At 46.0% G+C, this 17,322-nt stretch overlaps 1 protein-coding gene across 1 annotated transcript in view; it reads left to right on the forward strand.

Annotated features, from left to right (window-relative positions):
- The window catches only part of TRANK1 (tetratricopeptide repeat and ankyrin repeat containing 1), an 81,751-nt gene that overhangs the window by 37,046 nt on the left and 27,383 nt on the right, over nucleotides 1-17,322 (forward strand). The window contains exons 10-15 of the mRNA XM_021677515.1: nucleotides 1,168-1,422; nucleotides 3,197-3,373; nucleotides 4,051-6,966; nucleotides 11,672-11,871; nucleotides 12,180-12,317; nucleotides 16,630-16,776. Coding sequence (XP_021533190.1) covers nucleotides 1,168-1,422; nucleotides 3,197-3,373; nucleotides 4,051-6,966; nucleotides 11,672-11,871; nucleotides 12,180-12,317; nucleotides 16,630-16,776 — 3,833 coding nt within the window. The remainder of the gene's footprint in view (nucleotides 1-1,167; nucleotides 1,423-3,196; nucleotides 3,374-4,050; nucleotides 6,967-11,671; nucleotides 11,872-12,179; nucleotides 12,318-16,629; nucleotides 16,777-17,322) is intronic.

The raw sequence follows: 17,322 nt of genomic DNA on the forward strand, positions 1-17,322 counted from the left end.
CCCTGCTTGTGTTCCCTCTCTCGCTGTGTCTCTCTCTGTCAAATAAATAAATAAAAATAAAATAAAAATAAATACCCCGGATATTTCTTTCTTCCCTAGATATTGGCTAATGTTGGTATATAAGGTTATTGTGGAATTGAATGTTAATTTTTTTCATTGTGAGGAAATCAGGAAACTTCTAGAAAAGGACTTCAGATGACACATTTTAGGTAATAATTACGGAAGATTCTAGAAACCCTAAGTAGGTGAAATTTAGTATTTTTTAGGTTGGCAGTCACCATGGACACGTTCAAAGGGTTGAGATTTCTTAATTTTCCAGAGAATGAGGGAAGGGGTGGCCAGTGGAACAAAAATGCTCTTCAGGGGATGCAGCAGATCTTAGTGTTTAAGGCTTGGAGGTTTACATTTTCATCTTAATTCTACCACTTAGCAGATCTGTGACCCTGGGCCAATTATTTAACTTCTTAAGTGTCCGTTCCTTCACTCCTGCATTAACTAGGGTACTAATCTGCTGAGATGATGGATGTTGAGCACTTAGTCCAGGGTCCTGCACACAGAATTGTTTTTCTTGTTTTCAAGTTAAATATTAAATATTAAAATGAATATTCGTGTTAGAAATCCTGGAGAATGGTGGGAAGCAAAAACTAGCAAATGCAAATTAAATTGCTCTTATTTAGTTTAACTCTTGATTTCTTTCCTTCTCTTTCTTCCTGCTTTCTTACTGGTACGGTTGCCAGACAAGTTATAGAATGCTCTTAACTCTTAACTTTTTAATTAGTCTATAGTGTCTCCCTGTATTTTAGTGCTCCTTAAGCAGAACACTCTTAATATTATGCAAAACTTAAGCTGGGCTCTTGCCCTTCTGATCTCAGTAGAATGCCCTGACTCACGTAATCTCCAAGACAGTCAATTCTGCTCTCCTGGGCCAGGCTCTACTCCCCTTAAAATATTTCTGACCTTCCCAAGAAGGTCACACCTCCGGTGCTTATACTGACAATTACAAGTGGTTGATACTGCCCAAAGTAATTACTTGCTTATATTTCCCCCAGAGGTTAAAAATACCGACGGATAATTCTTGTTAATTATGCCTAAATATGTTGGGTGGTATCTGGGGGCAGGAGTCATATGAACCTTTTTGGGAGTGTGGTGTATTCTTATTTTTGAAAGAAATTCCTCCTGACCTGGTCTGTGACATTAACCGTGACTGCGCCAACACCTTCATCAAGTTTTTACTGGAGAAACAGAAATGGCCGGAAGTGCTTCTGTTGCTGACCCGCAAAGTAAGTGGGGAGCCACCGCTGGGAGACTGCCTCATCAAGGGCTGCAACTTCTCAGACCTTGACCTCTGCGCTGTCATCCCCCGCCTCAGCGCCTGGGACCCTCGGAGGATGCAGCTCCTGGGCTGCCTCATCGACAGTGGAGGTGAGAATGCTCATGATGGACACTGGGGACTTCTCCCTTGGGACACCACTGGTACCGGATCTTTCACTTGACTTTGGAGACTCCTTTAAATTCTGGCCCATTCTCTTCCTCCATAGCTTCTCATTTTGCAACAGCGACCAGGTTAATGCCGTTAGTGGGTGCTGGCCTTGTAGGAACTCTGCGTCTTTGTGAACTCTAGTCACCTCTGTTGTCTTTTCTTCTGCCTTGTGTGAGAGACCTCAGGTGCGTGCACGGGGGGCCCTTGGCCCCGGGTGTGGCGCACAGGGTCCTTTCCTCACGACTGCCGGCTGGACTTTTCCCTGCACCCAGTATGCTGCGTGAGTCCCTGTCAGCTCTCCAGCATTCTTTTCTAATCGGTGGATTAGGATTTGAGGTGCTTCTTCGTAAAGGAACAGCCGAATAATTGGTGGGTGGATACATCTACTGCTGTAATCAGTGCAATCACACTTGGCTGGATGTATGTCTGGAGAGAGCCAGCATCTTGCTGGATTGCGTTTTTTTTTTAAATTTATTTTGTAAAGATTTAATTTATTTATTTGAGAGACACAGACAGCATGAGAGGAGGGAAGAGCAGAGGGAGAGGGAGAAGCAGACTCCAGCAGGGGAGCCCAGTGTGGGACTCTATCCCAGGATCGCGAGATCATGGCCTGAGCCAAAGGCAGACGCTTAACTGACTGAGCCACCCAGGTGCTCTGGATTGGGTTTTATTTTAAAACTGATTTGGAAACACCAGCCTCCTCCTCCCCCAATTCCCAACCCCCTACTAATGCCACTACTAGTTGTGTGGCCTTGGGCATGCTATATCTGCCTCCATCTCCTTGTTTATAAAATGGGAACGTTAACAGTCCTCTTTCTCAGGGCTGTTTTGAATGTTAAATGAGCTTACGCATGCAGGTTCTTGGAAGAGCACTGTAGCCGTGTGGTTTTCTGCTTGCTCGGCTGTTTAAGAGGGAATGTCCTTTATTGGCCCTTTGCTCTCAAAGCGCCATACAAAGCCTTTGGGCATTAGCTGTTCCCCACAGGTTCCAAGAGGTCGATGGAATGCCTCCTATAGTTTATTTCTTCAAAACCATTCCTCGAGTGGAATGTTACTACCTTTGCCTGGAAACTGCGGCGGTCATGGGCTTCCTATTTTATTCCCGAATCAGCCAGTGCTTACGAAGCGCCTCCCTGGAATTGGTTGCTGGGGACCAGGGACAAAGTGAAAGTGTGGCTGCTGCGTGGGGGTGTGCGGATCGCAGGGGTGCAGGTCAGGGAGACTGCGGTGCAGAGGGGAGGCGTGGACCGAGCTAAAGGGAAGCTGATGTTGGGGGTGGAGAGGTGTCAGGGAAGATGCCATTTGAGGGTAGATGGGCATCCTCAGGAAGAAGCGTCATAGAAGCAACGGACGTAGGAAGCCATGCTCATATCCCCATCACTGACTATGTATCAGGTAGGGTGTTAGGCAGCCACTGGGGTTTCCGTTGTTCCGGGCCCCGTCCACACTCCCGGGCAGGGCTGAAGACGGGGCCCTGGGACACGAAGGGGAGCAGGAGAGTGGGGAGAGGCACGGCCCATGAATGGGACACCGGAAGGAGTTGGGCTTTCACTCTGAGGGCTCTGGGAAGCCTTCGCCTCAGAAGTCGGGTCAGCATCAGCTCTTCCCTTGGAGTATAAGGCAGACGTGGTTCCCTCCTCCTCAGGTGAGCCAGGTGGTCACTTGGCACAGGGTACATCCCTCATGGGGATGCGCCTTTCTTCTCTGCCTCCTCAGCCTTGCCCGAGGGTCTCCACGACAGCCAGGAGACGCCGCTTGTCATGTGCCTGAAACATGAGGACTTCGAGCTGGCGTTTCTTCTCTTGACCAAGGGTGCAGACCCCCGCAGTATCTCCCTCACGGAAGGGGATACTCCTTTGCATGCAGCACTCCACATCTTTTTAGACATCAAAGGTAGGCCTTTATTTTTTAAGCAGTCTTTTCTTTGAAGAGGAAGCTGGATATTAGAACTGATGCTATATGGGCGCCTGGGTGGCTCAGTTGGTTAAGCGACTGCCTTCGGCTCGGGTCGTGATCCTGGAGTCCCGGGATCGAGTCCCGCATCGGGCTCCCTGCTCGGCGGGGAGTCTGCTTCTCCCTCTCCCACTCCCCGTTTGTGTTCCCTCTCTCGCTCTGTCTTTCTTTGTCAAATAAATAAATAAAATCTTAAAAAAAAAAAAAAAAAAAAAAAAAAAAAAAAAAAAAAAAAAAAAAAGAACTGATGCTATGCTTTTTCATCTTTCCTATTGGGAAAACCAACGATCTGAAAAAGGATTGTTTCTTGGTCAGGCCCACCCATTATCTCCTGGCCCCTCACCCACAGCTGGATGAGAAGGAGCAACTATCATGGTGAACGGTCAGCGTGGGTTGATTGAGGAGGATTCTTAAGTTTCAAAGTTGGCTGTCCTCCAGATGTGGCCAGATATCCCTTGGGAGCAAACTGTCCCTGGTTTTCAACCACTGGCTTACCAAGTGCTTGGGGAGGTGTGGCGTTCTGAGATGCCCCTGGCTGGCATCTCTCCAGATCCAGGGGTCTCTATTCCCTGGGAAGAGCGGCTCAGCACTCAAAGCGTTTTGTTTATGTCTTTCAGCTGACATCGGTTTTAACTTCCTCAGCTACCTGTTGGATCTCTTCTGGTCCAACCCCACTGAATTTTGCTACCTCAACCCCAACAGCCAGGACAGCAATGGGAACACGCTGATGCACATCATCTTCCAGAAGGGCATGCTGAAGCGCATGAAGAAGCTGATAGACCTGCTGGTGAAGTTTGACATCAACTTGAACTTGAAGAACAAAGAAGGCAAAGACGCAAGGCACCGGATTAAGAAGAACGATGCTCTGCTCTTGGCCTGGAACAAAGCTGTGACGGAGAACAAGCGGAGGAACCGGCAGGACTCTGCTGCTCACCCGGGGAAGCTCCCGAGGCCCACTGCCTCTGGTCACATGTCTCAGCTCAAGTCCCAGGGTTCATCCAAGTCACTGCCGTGCACCGTCCCTGCCAGGACCCTGCCCGAAGGGACCATGGTTCCCGACAGCTGGGAGACTCTCCTGGATGCCCAGGCGATGAGGCAGGAGCCTGGAGCTGTCAGGCCCTGCTCTCTGAGAGACCGCCTGGTGCAGGACATCATGGGTTTAATTCAGCAGGTTGAATTGGATACGTCCCTCTCTGAGGACTGTCCTCAGGACTCTGAGCCTCTGGAGACAGGCGTTGGTACAGAAGTAAAGAAGGACGAGCTCCAGCGAGCCCTGGGGCCTCAAGGCTCTGACTCTAGTGGGAACAACCACAGCGTCCTTGAGGCAGGGGATGGATGTGCTCAGGCAGGCCTCGTGGCCTCGCAGCTCATTCCTGCTGGCCACAGAGGGAGTGAGGGCAGCGATGATCCGGACAGCTGGAACACGCAGGACATTGAGGCCTGCCTCCAGGACTTCGAGAACATGACGTGGGAGATCGAGTGCACTTCGGAAATGCTGAAAAAGCTGTCCAGTAAGGTCATGACGAAGGTCATGAAGAAGAAAATCATCTTAGCTATCCAGCAGCTGGGGAATGGTGAGTGGACGCAGGGCCTGCAGAAGCGGCTGAAGCACCTGAAGGGAAGCATCCAGCTCTTCGAGGCCAAGCTGGACAAGGGGGCCCGAATGCTGTGGGAGCTGGCCATTGACTTCTCCCCTCGATGCAGTGAGAACCCAGAGAAGATCATCGCTGCCACAGAGCGGAACCTGCACAGCCCAGAGAAGTCGGGTCGGGTCTACACAGAAATCATTCGGATCTGGGACATCGTCTTGGACCACGGCAAGCTGTCGGACTCCATCAGCGCCATCTGTAGTGCCTACAACCGGGGCCGGTCCTGTGTCCTGCGGAAGAAGCTGAAGGGCATCCACCAAGGCCAGATGTCAGCCAACGTGAAGGTCCAAAAGCGCATACCCCGCTTCTACGTGGAGGACACAGAGGCCGAGAAGAGCTGGGAGCACGTGAACCCCGAGTATTTCCCACCGGCCAGCGCGGTGGAGACGGAGTATAACATTATGAAGTTCCACAGCTTTAGCAACAGCATGGCCTCCAACATCCTCAACGACACAACAGCGACGGTGGAGTACCCCTTCAGGGTGGGTGAGCTGGAGTATGCCGTGATCGACCTCAACCCCAGGCCACTGGAGCCCATCATCCTCATTGGGCGGAGCGGCACTGGGAAGACAACTTGCTGCTTGTATAGGCTGTGGAAGAAATTCCACATTTACTGGGAGAAGGCTGAGAAGGCAGGAAGCCCGCTGCTGACCAAGCAGTTGTGGATGAAGAGAAGGTTGGAAGTGGAACCCGGAAAGGAAGGTCCCCGGACGGAGGAAGAGGACAAGGAGGAGGAAGAGGACAAGGAGGAAGAGGAAGGTTCCATGGAAGCAGAAACAGCGGACAGCATAGATGAGGAGCAGGATAGCGAAGCCTGTGCAGGAGGATCCAGTGGGGAGCCAGGGGAGCCAGGCCAGGCGGTGGAAGTGTGCGCCACAGAGCATCCCCACCAGCTGGAGCATTTACATCAGATCTTCGTGACCAAGAACCATGTCCTGTGCCAGGAGGTGCAGAGGAATTTCACTGAGCTTTCCAAGTCTACCAAGGCCACCAGTCACTACAAACCACTGGAACCCAGTGTCCACAAACTTCAGGACTTAAGGGACGAGAACTTTCCTCTCTTTGTCACTTCCAAGCAGCTGCTTCTCCTGCTTGATGCTTCTCTGCCCAAACCATTTTTTCTGAGAAATGAAGATGGTAGCTTGAAAAGATCCATCGTGGGATGGTCCAACCAGGAAGAGTTGACCATCCCCAATTGGCAAGAGGATGAGGAGGAGGCCGAGGCAGATGGGGACAATGGCGAGGACGATAAAGCTGCAGAAACACGTACGTGTGACAGTGACCCCCGGGTGTATGTGACATTTGAGGTGTTCACCAATGAAATATGGCCCAAAATGATCAAAGGGAAAACCTCCTACAACCCCGCACTGATTTGGAAAGAAATAAAATCTTTTCTGAAGGGGTCTTTTGAGGCCCTCAGCTGCCCCCAGGGGAGGCTCACAGAAGAAGCGTATAAGAAATTAGGGAGGAAGCGGTCCCCCAATTTCAAGGAAGACCGGAGCGAGATCTACAGTCTCTTCTGCCTGTACCAGCAGATCAGGTCTCAGAAAGGTTATTTCGACGAAGAAGATGTTCTGTATAACCTGTCCCGGAGGCTGTCGAAGCTCAAGGTGCTCCCGTGGTCCATCCATGAGCTCTATGGCGATGAGATTCAGGACTTCACCCAAGCCGAGCTGACACTGCTGATGAAATGCATCAATGACCCCAACGCCATGTTCCTCACGGGGGACACGGCCCAGAGCATCATGAAGGGCGTGGCCTTCCGCTTCAGTGACCTGCGCTCTCTGTTCCACTATGCCAGTAGAAACACCGTGGACAAGCAGTGTGCTGTCCGGAAGCCCAAGAAGATCCACCAGCTGTACCAGAATTACAGGTCCCATTCGGGTATGTCTGGCCTTTGTGCTTGCCTGCAGGGGAGGTGGTTGGGCGTCATCTTGCACTGCTTTGGTTAGGCTTTTGTAGCTGAAGTAAGGAGAGTATGTTGGGAGTTTGTTGGGAAATGCACCCATGCACAAGAAGTCTTATGGTTTCTGCCGCTCGTCATTCGTAGATTGGTAATTCAAGCTGTGGTTGAATGGAAATTACATTTTAGGGACCTTGCCATGACATGAAAACATTACAGGGGAACATTTAAACTGCTTTTGTTAAAGCACTTTGGAAGCACATTCTTGGGCCAGTTATAAGTCATTAATTCCCAAAGCGGCTTTTCTCCCAAGGAGAAGCCAAAAAAGAGGCCTAGGGGGTGGTGGGAGATAGCACACACTCAGATGCTTTTAACTTGAACCTCAGTTGTGCCCCTTCTCTGGGCCAGGCGTGATGCTAGGCAGCCGATGTAGACCACCCCTACTTCATCCTCACAACGACCCTGCCAGATAGGCAGCCTTCCCATTTTACGAAGGACACCGAGGCACGCAGGGTTTGAAAAACACAACATCCATGCCAGAATCCCTCCTTTAGGTTTATAAAATGCTCATACAGTTCACCTTCTGTGTCCTGCATGTCCATGAACAATATAGAGTATCATTTTACTTTATTTAATGGGATCGTGCCAGACATATCTTTCTGCCACTTTGTATTTCTGCTTCATGTTACATTTTGGGATTCTGCATATTGATGATGCGGAGCTCTAGACCCTGCATTTCTAACTAGTGTTAGCATTCCATTTTAGGGCTGTACCACAGTTTGTTACTCATTTTCCAGTAATGGACATTAGGCTCCTGGCAGTTTTTCACTGTGACATACAATCCTGGAGCGAACCTTCCTGAGCTTCTCTCTGGATCTATGTTATATCCTCTTGCTTTACTCTTGGAATGGGTATGAAAGGACATCTGGTATAGTTTGAATTTCCATTTTCTTGAGATGTGGCGTCTTTTCGTGTGTTTACCGGCGATTCTGTATTCTGTGAATTGCCTGTTCTCCTTTGTCTACCCTTTTAATGAGTTGTTTTTCTTACTGATTTGTTAAGAATTCTCTATGAATTTTTGCCTTTGCATCCTTTGTTGATTATAAAAATTGCAGAGCTTATCTTTTTAACTTTGTTACAGTAAAGGGGCATATGAGTGATGGTGTTCTTGAGTAGGAAGATACTTTAAAATTTTAACTTATGAATGTTTTCTTTTACGATTTGCTCTTTGGTGTCTTAAGAAATTTTTCTGATCTGGAGTTAGTAAGATATTCTCCTGTATAATTTTCCAATAGTTTTAAATTTTGCTTTTTATATGTAGGCAGGTATTGGGTAATTTGGGTAAATTTAAGTAACTAAATTTAGTCTATCTAAAATGTACATGTGGTGTGACATTGTCTTTATTGAACTAACCCTTCTCTGATCTAATTTTACTTTTTACCATATGGAGAATCTGTGCTGACGCCATTCACTGCTTGGTGCATCCTTGCCTCTGATTTGTAAGGCTGCTCTTCTTGTGTATCTGGGACAGTTTCTGGGCTGTTTTCTTTGATTTGTCTCGTTTGTCTGTCTTGTACTGTTAGCATGATATCACGTTTGCCATAGTTATCAGATTCTCTTTTTGTAATGTTGACCGGAATTTCATTGAATTTATTGCTCTTTGGGAAGAATTCACATCTTTACATCATCGGGATTTCTGAACCATGACCTGGGCGTTTTTCTCTATTCAGGTCTTCTTTTAGTGCCTGAAATAATATTTTATAATTTTCCCCAGACATTTTACACAGCTGTTAGATTTATCCTAGGGATCTTATACTTTTTGTTACTATCACGGCTGCCTCTTTTTCTTTTCTTTTTTTTTTACATTTTCTATCAGTTATTACTGGTATAGAGGAATGCTGTTGGTTTTTATATGTTGATCTGGTCAATCTAACAATCATACTGAACATTCTAACTTTTAGAGTTTGGCATTTTTCTGCAGGTAAGGGCAGTCTTTATCTTCTTTTCTATATTTATCATTCATTTTTTCCTGCTATATTTCATTGGCTAGGGCCTTAAGCAGAATCTTTAACAGGCATCTGTGTGTTATTTCTGAAGTTAATGGGAATATTTTTAATATTTTACCATTTAAGTCTGATGTTTGTTGTAGGGTTTGATAGATGCTCTTTTTCTAGATGCAGCTCAGGTAGGCTGTGGTTTGGTGGAAAGAGAAAATACATGCATACCACACACACACACACACACACACACACGCGTTGTAAAATGAGATTAAAATTCTGATTTATTTAGCCAAGGAGTCAGAAAATGATTAGAAGGCAGGTGGCCTCCTAGAGTGTAGCTGCACCACACAAACTCAGCCCAGTTTGCCAGGGCTCTGGAAGTCCTCCCTGAGGTCGCATTTGAAAAAAAAATCACAGGAGCTGGCTGGGTCTGAGCAGTTCAACTTCTTGTTCTTCTGTGGTCTTATACCTGGGACTCAGATTGTGTAGTAATTTATTCTCTTAATAGGAAATGGAGCCCTGGCCCTCGTTCCTCTGTTCAGGAGACATTTCCTGAGTTCCTCCCCTGCTTGGCACTGTGTGTGGTACAGAATTCTTTCTGTCCTCAGGAAGTGGCTCCAGTTTTCTGTTGTTGGACCCAGTAGAAGGATCTGGCAGGAGTGGTTGAATGAGCCCCTCATTCTGATTGACCCTCTGGTTCAGTGCCACTGGTCTGGGGCCAGCAACCTTTCTGATTGGCAAAACAGAGCATGGCCGAAGGGCTGTTCCTGGGAGCGATTTTGATGTTTCTGCTAAGTAAGCCGTTAGGACAGTGGCTACATAAACCCCATGTTGGAACGGAGGGAAGATTGTGTGTATATGTTTCTAGAGCCAGAAAAAGCCCCAATCATATGTACTAGATTTTAGGGACTTTATAAAACACGTAAAATGTTAAAAAACAAAATCACAAGCAACCTGTAAGTCCACTCACTGCAGACGTTTTGTTTAATTTCCTTTTGATCTTTTTTCCTTATAGACATTAAATGCATGTATCATACACACTGTAGTTATTGATCATGTAGTGAATATATACTGTTTAGTGAATATTTTCCCTTATGTTTTTTTCTTTTTTTAAAAATGGAGATTCACGTAGCGTAACATTCACCCACTTAAAATATACAGTGTAGTGGTTTTAATATATTCACAAGGCTGTGCAGCCATTACCACTACCTGATTCCAGAACATTTTCATCACCCCAGAAAGAAACCCTATACCATTAGCAGTCACTCCTCATTCTCCCTCACCCCCGCCCCTCTGGGAACCACTAATCTACTTTCTGTCTCTATGGATTTGCCTATTCTGGACATTTCATGTAATAGGAATCATACAATATGTGGCCTTTTGTGTCTGGCTAAGTTATTAGCATAATGTTTTCAAGGTTCCACCATGGTGTAGGATGTGTCAGAGTTTCATTCCTTTTTATGGTGGAACCATCTTTTATTCTTTGCGTAGGCTCATTTAAAAATTATTTATCTAGTTTCTCTAAAGGGGCATTTCAGTGGATTCCCATTTATCACTGCAATCAACACTTCTGTGCCCTTTTCTGATTCTCCCATTAATGTACATCTCTGGCCTTTGCTAGCTTTTAAAGAGGAGGGAACCCCAGTAGCAGCTGATTTGCTTAGATTCGGCAGTTTCCACTTGTGCTCCCGACTGTATACATCTAATACTATTACTACTGGGAAGTAAAATTTCTCCTTATTATTTGGTAATAGCAGTGGGGACATGTTTGCCCATTTCATGGTGTTCTACCAAGAACACGGTATTCTACCTGCTGTCAGGCAAAGGGCACGTGGCACAAAGTGAACCATGGAGAAGACCCAGGATGATCTGTGTTCAATTCAGCTTCAAATCCTGTCACGTGGAGGTTTTTACTAACTTCTTAGACCTTGGAGTCTCTGCTTGTAAGGGTGGGATTGTCTGGTCTATGTCACTGGGCAGTCCTAACGATTAAATGGGATATTTTTATGAAGGTGCCTGTCTTGTGGTAGTGTTCATTCATCTTGACTGGCTACGTTACTCAGAGCTTAGATAAGCAAGGGGACCCAGGGAGAAAGCTCTTCACAAAAGCCTTTCTCCAGTTCTACCTTTTTTCTTAGAATAGTCCTCTCGGCTGGGTATAAACCTGGTGGGGAGGGGATGGAGGCCTTGGTTGCTGCCCCCACCTAACATTCAGCCCTGCTGTTACCATGACAACGTCTCTACAGCTCCAAGCTCCAGTGAGAGGGTCCGAATAATTTTTGTTCCCTTACCATCCATGCCAGCCGCTTATATTAGCTTTCTAACAGCTCTAATTGTTTATATTTCTGCCTTGATTTTTCTTTATGAGGTAATTTTTTCTAATATGAGTATAGGTCAGGAACGAGATCCAACAGAACCTTCTTAGCAACGCATCTCTGCCTTCATCCCCTGCACTGGGAGTAATATCACGCAGGGGCAAAGTGATAATCTAATGGGAACTAGAAACTGACTTGCAATTATCCATACTATCAGGACCAATATTGCTTCTCAAGAAAAAAAGCCAAAGCCCAAATAAAAAAACCAAACAAAGCACAAAAGCACACACACACACACAAAACAAAAACCCCATAGCCATGTTGTTGTCATGTTGCTCTATATCTGACATGTGTTTTCTGTTTTACCTCAGGGATCCTCAATCTGGCATCTGGGGTGGTGGATTTACTTCAGTTCTATTTCCCGGAATCTTTTGATCGCCTTCCCAGGGATTCTGGCCTCTTTGGTGGTCCCAGACCAACTGTCCTGGAGTCTTGTAGTGTGAGCGACTTGGCAATTTTGCTACGAGGGAACAAAAGGAAAACCCAGCCTATTGAATTCGGAGCCCACCAGGTGAGCTTCTTGGGATTGCATGTCGTGAAAATCAAAGGCAGTTTGCAGTTGGAAAAGGTTTGGGAGGCCGAATTATTCCACAGCATAGAGTTCAATAGCTCCTCTGCCAGAATAGGTCAATTTTAGATCTGGGTGAGGGAGCAATTGTTAATACTTCAGCTAGCCTGGTTGACCAAATCCAGGCCGGCCACTTCTTTTTAAAGATGTTACCTGCCTCCCACAGAAATGGACTGAGCTTTGCAAGATCCCTCTTTGTAGAATTTGATGTTTTCTCTTTCCTACCTCCTTCTTCTTTCCTTCTCCCCCAGGTAATCCTTGTAGCTAATGAAATGGCAAAGGAGAAAATTCCAGAAGAGCTGGGGTTAGCCCTTGTGCTAACCGTGTATGAAGCGAAAGGTTTAGAATTTGATGATGTCCTCCTTTACAACTTTTTTACTGACTCTGAGGTATGTTATGCTGAATTCTTTTCACGCTGTGCATGCATATATGTATGAGCTACACTTCCTCTCTGGGAGAGAGAACATGGAGCTGAGTAGAAGTGAGTTTCTCACAGGTACCTCTTTCTGTTCTGGAGCATCATCCATTCGGTGTGGGCTTTGTGTGCTTGGATATGGGTTTTGTCGATGGCTGTGGGTGGTTTCCCAGTGTGTCATGGGCTGGTTCTCCTGTGCCCTGCCCTGCTCTCTCTTTCTTCTGAATGCCTGGTACCCGAGTGCCCGCTTCCAGTGTTCACTAGCTCTGTTATCCTTGACTCCCAAGGATGCTCCAGTTGGAGTGAGCTCTCAGGAGAGCCTTACAAATGAAGGCAAGGTTAGCAGTGTCCACCCTATGAGGACAGAACTGGGCAGTTTCAGTTCATAGAAAGAGAAAACTCCGGGAAGACAAATGAGGCCTGGTTCCTGGCCACTGGATCAGGTAATGTGGGGGGTGAGGAGAGCTGCCCCGCCTGGGAGCTCCCTTCTGGCATGGCTTCCCCACTGCTTGCAGCCCATGCAGACCATGGCAGTGAAAGAGTCCCTGGATCGACCCCCAGGACCTCCATGCCAGGCCACCGCTTTGACTTGGTTCCCGAGTCCAAGACCTTGGGATGGTCTTTCTTCCTGAGCTCAGTACATTATGGGTAGAGTCACCAACTCGAGCCACTGGTTTCTTTTTCACCACTGTCTTTCGGTGGGGGCTCAGGCTGGCTGCTGACTGCTGGGGGGTCTCCTCTGGGCACTTAGCTGGCTGTGTCCTGGTCCCTGTTGCAGACTTCCCACTGCACATGGTACATGCTTGAAGGGGCTGTTGTACTGTTAGCTTTGACACCTTAAAATCTGCCCCAGAACTGACTGTTTCAAATGGAGTCCTGAATTTTTTTTTTCTGATCTTTTAAAAAATAGGATTGCCTTGATGATAGCTCTGACTACTATTGCTATGGGTACTTCACGGTTTATAAAGTCCTTTTTCAGTGCTTTGTTTCCCTTCATTCTCCACTAACCCTCTGAGGTTGTATGTATTCTCATTACCCTCATTCTACAGATAAAGCTGAGGGTCATGGAAATTAAGTAAATTGCCCATAGTCACGGTGTAGGTGCCAGAGCCTGGAGACCAACTCAGATGCTTTGAGTTCTCAGTTTTGCAATCTTTCCTCTGTACTCCTTTCCTTTTAAAGCCCCGCATGCAAATTGCCTTCCAGAACCTTCCACGATGAGTATATCATTGCCATACCTTAAGTGCATTCCTTTTCTATTGACTTTTGCTAATGAAATCAGATGCACTCTCATTAACCCTGGAACAATTTTTAATCTCTGAGAACTAACTCTTTTTTCTCATAATACATCCATTGGTCATGGTTGGACCGAGGCTGTGCTGAAAGAGGAAGGGGTAAGACTTTGTTGTTCCTGTCCTTTATTAACTGCCAGTTGTATGCTTGTGCCAGTAAGAAGCCCGAGGAGCTCTGGACTTACGGATCTGTAACTTGTGGTCACTTCTGTTTGTGGAAGAAAAATCCAGTTATTCTGTCTCACCCTGATCCTTGAAATGGCGAAGGCCCAGATATCTTGACCCTGTGCTCCCAACCAATGGCTCAGTTTGTTGCATAAAATTAAAATAACCACAAATGGAATTTTTTGGTAACATCCACTTCATCCCATGTGCACAGTAAGACTTCTAAAAAGACTCCTGATGTGGTGCTCCTTCTCAGTTCCTGAGGAGTGTCATTATGCATTCCCCCGGCACAAAGCACACCCTCCATTTATCATCGACAGAGATAAGACCAAAAAACATCTCATTTCTAAATGAGAGGCAATTCTCTAATCAAAGCAGAGGAAAGACAGGGATCACCTAAGTCTTCAATCACCTGGCTCCTCATGTGGGGTTTCCTTCGGGGTGACTGGCTGCAGGCTGCTGCATAGTAATTGCATTTGACATGGGGGACAGTGGAGAGCTCATCTCTCCACCCCTGGCCTCTTCTTCCACCCCTGGTTTATGTTTCTGGCAAACACACTCTTTGTGCATGTGTGTGGGGGGTGTTATTGTTGTCCTGGTGTGCGATTCTTCTCTTTAGAGGATTTGTTGCTCCCTGTTCAACCACATAGTTGCCAGGGCCATCTTCTGAGATGGGGAAGGGACCAAGGAATGGTTATGCCAAATCCTTCTCTTCTAGGATTTGGCCTCATTTCGGGGAGCAGTAGTCTTTCTCCCAGTCACCCCCAAACTCTCCTCCTGTGGGGACTTAGAAGGGTGCTTGGCATTTACACTCAGCCCCAATGTAAGGACTCCCGGGGGAGTCCTTTCCTTCATACTCCTGTGTGAATAGGACAGGAGGGACTTTGAAAACCACAGCTTTTATGGTTCTTACTTAGAGAACAGGCCCCACCAAGGTGACCTTCACAATGATCAGTCCCAATAGAAGAAGCTGGAAGACTTACATACTGCTTCTTTTATTGTCAGAGGTGCTGTAGGCCTGTATTCTTGCCACAAATACACGTACTCCTCAAAGGCTCGGTCTTGAAAGTAAAGTATGTTTTATTCCTGGAAACAGGTTAGTCCTGCACCATACGAGCAGCTTTTCCTTCTCATTCAGCAGTTTTAAAATATGTTGTGCTTCACTAGCCCTTCCAAGATCGGCTGGTCTGCACCTCACGCTGTCTGCCAGGAGAGCCTCATAAATGTCAAAACGCTTGTGTCTTTTGCCTGCCTTCCTTGGCCAGCAATTCAGAGTGTGAATGGCTCTACAAAGAGGACAGTCAAAAATATGTCCTGAAGGCTTTTTTTTTTTTTTAACTCCCAACTACTTCAATGATTACATGATTTACATTTCTTTTCAGAATATGGTGATTAATTCCATAATTGGTTAGTAGCATAACCATTCTTATTTAATAGACAGTGTTTATTTTTTAATATCAAAATAAATTTAACGTAATAATAATTTGATTAATATTAAATAAATTAGATTGTTTAAAGCATTTAACCTGATACTTATTAGTTTAAGTTATGGGGTGACTTAAGGTCGTGAACTGTATCCACTCCAGGTTTTCATTATTCTTGAGAAGATACATAGGTGGCAAGGAGCACCATTTTATACATGGAAAAGTAAAGGCTGAGGGGAGTTAACTAGCTACTCACAAGATTCAGTAAAGGATGAAATCTGAAATTGCATAGGAATTCTGCCCTCTAAATACTGCATGTATTCTGGGCACTTTAGCTTTACCAGGGTCTGTCGACCATGGTCCCCAGGGCCAAATCCAGCCCACTGTCTACTTTTGTATGGCCTGTGGGCTAACAGTGGTTTTTACATTTTTAAATGGTTAAAAAAATCGAAGGAAAACAGTGTTACGTGACACATGAAAATTATATTAAATTCAATTTTAGTGTTGAAAAATAACGTTTTATTGGGACACACATGCCCATTCATCTACATGATTGACAATGGCTGCTTTTGCATCATAATAACAGAGTTGAGTGGTTGTGAGAGAGACCGCATGGCCCACAAAACCTGAAATTTTTATCCTCTGACCCTTTAGAGAAAAAAACTTGCCAACTTCTGGTCTACATAGTCACTATGGTTTTGTGGTTTGAGTTTGGATAAAGGGACACATGGCTAAAATCTCAACTATTTGTCAAGCATTGTATTAGACACTCGACATTGATTATCTCCTTTTATTTCCCAATAAACTTGGGTAGTTCTGTCATCCCCATTTTACAGAGCAGGAAAAGGAGACATGGAGGAAATAAATAAACAATTTTTCTGAGGTCACATAGCTAATGAGTGAAAAAACTGAGATACAAGTATGTTCTGTCTGATCTCAGTGTCCTGTGCACATTATACTCCACAGCTCCTGAATTTTGTTCCATCCCTGGGTGAATAATTTAGTTAGAGAATTTTGTCATATATGTCTTAACAGCTGACACTAAGTGGCATCTCTCACACATTGTGAAAAGGGCTGAAGGACACTGGGTTCCTCCCTCCATACTGCTTGTGGAAATTCTTTAAGCAAGAAATTTCCTGGATGCTTAGCATTCCTCTTGGAAGTGGGTTTGTGTGCCTGGCTTCTCAGCCATCTTGACCAAGTGTCTGGGGGAGTTTTCATGGTAGCTTCCCCTTTCCCTGCGTGTGCCACCTGAGGTCCCCCCACCTGAGGCCATAGGATAGCCCCCTCCTTACAGCTGGGCTGAGGGCCCCAAGCCAGGAAAAGGGGGCTTAATTCACCATGAGACTGTGTGTACAGTTCAAGGGTATATTCTGCTGGTTTTTAATTTGTCATTGTTGTTCAGGCTTACAAGGAATGGAAGATCATTTCTTCATTTACGCCTTCATCATCTGACTCCAAAGAGGAAAACCGACCACTGATTGAAGTGCCCCTGAAGAAACCCAGCTCCTTCCAGCGTCGGTCTCTCATGGTGAATCCAGAAATGTACAAGGTGATTTACTGCCATTTGTCCACATGCTTATTTGACACGGGGGTGGGGAGGGGGGCGGGCAGTAAACAAGGTTTGTATGAGAAGATGAGGTTAAAAATAGAGCCCGGCACTTGACTGGTTTTTTTGTGCATCAGCACTGGGGAGTGGAGGATGGGAGTGGGCATGGCAGGGATCTCAGTGTTGGCAGACGCTCTTTTCTCAGCAGAGAGTGGGGCTTGATGGGTGGGGCACTGACTGAAAGTGAAAGGGGGAGGGTTGTACCTTCTATTCACCTCTGGAATTCAGCTCTCTTCAGAAATTTTGAAGTTGCTGAAACTTCAAAAGGAAGTTTGAGGGAAGTTTGAGGCTGAGGGAACTCAGACGTGAAGTCCAGGACAATAATTCATGGAGACTTGTATACCAGGCTTGACTATTATGGGGGAGGAAAAAATGTTTCTCTGCCTTTTAAGATTCCTCTAGCTGGTCTAAAAATTAAATTGACATGAAACAGATTAACAGAAGAAAATAAAATTTAGGGGCGCCTGGTTGGCTCAGTTGGTGAAGCCT

This window comes from Neomonachus schauinslandi, chromosome 1, assembly GCF_002201575.2.
Source record: "Neomonachus schauinslandi chromosome 1, ASM220157v2, whole genome shotgun sequence".
Taxonomy (NCBI): domain Eukaryota; kingdom Metazoa; phylum Chordata; class Mammalia; order Carnivora; family Phocidae; genus Neomonachus; species Neomonachus schauinslandi.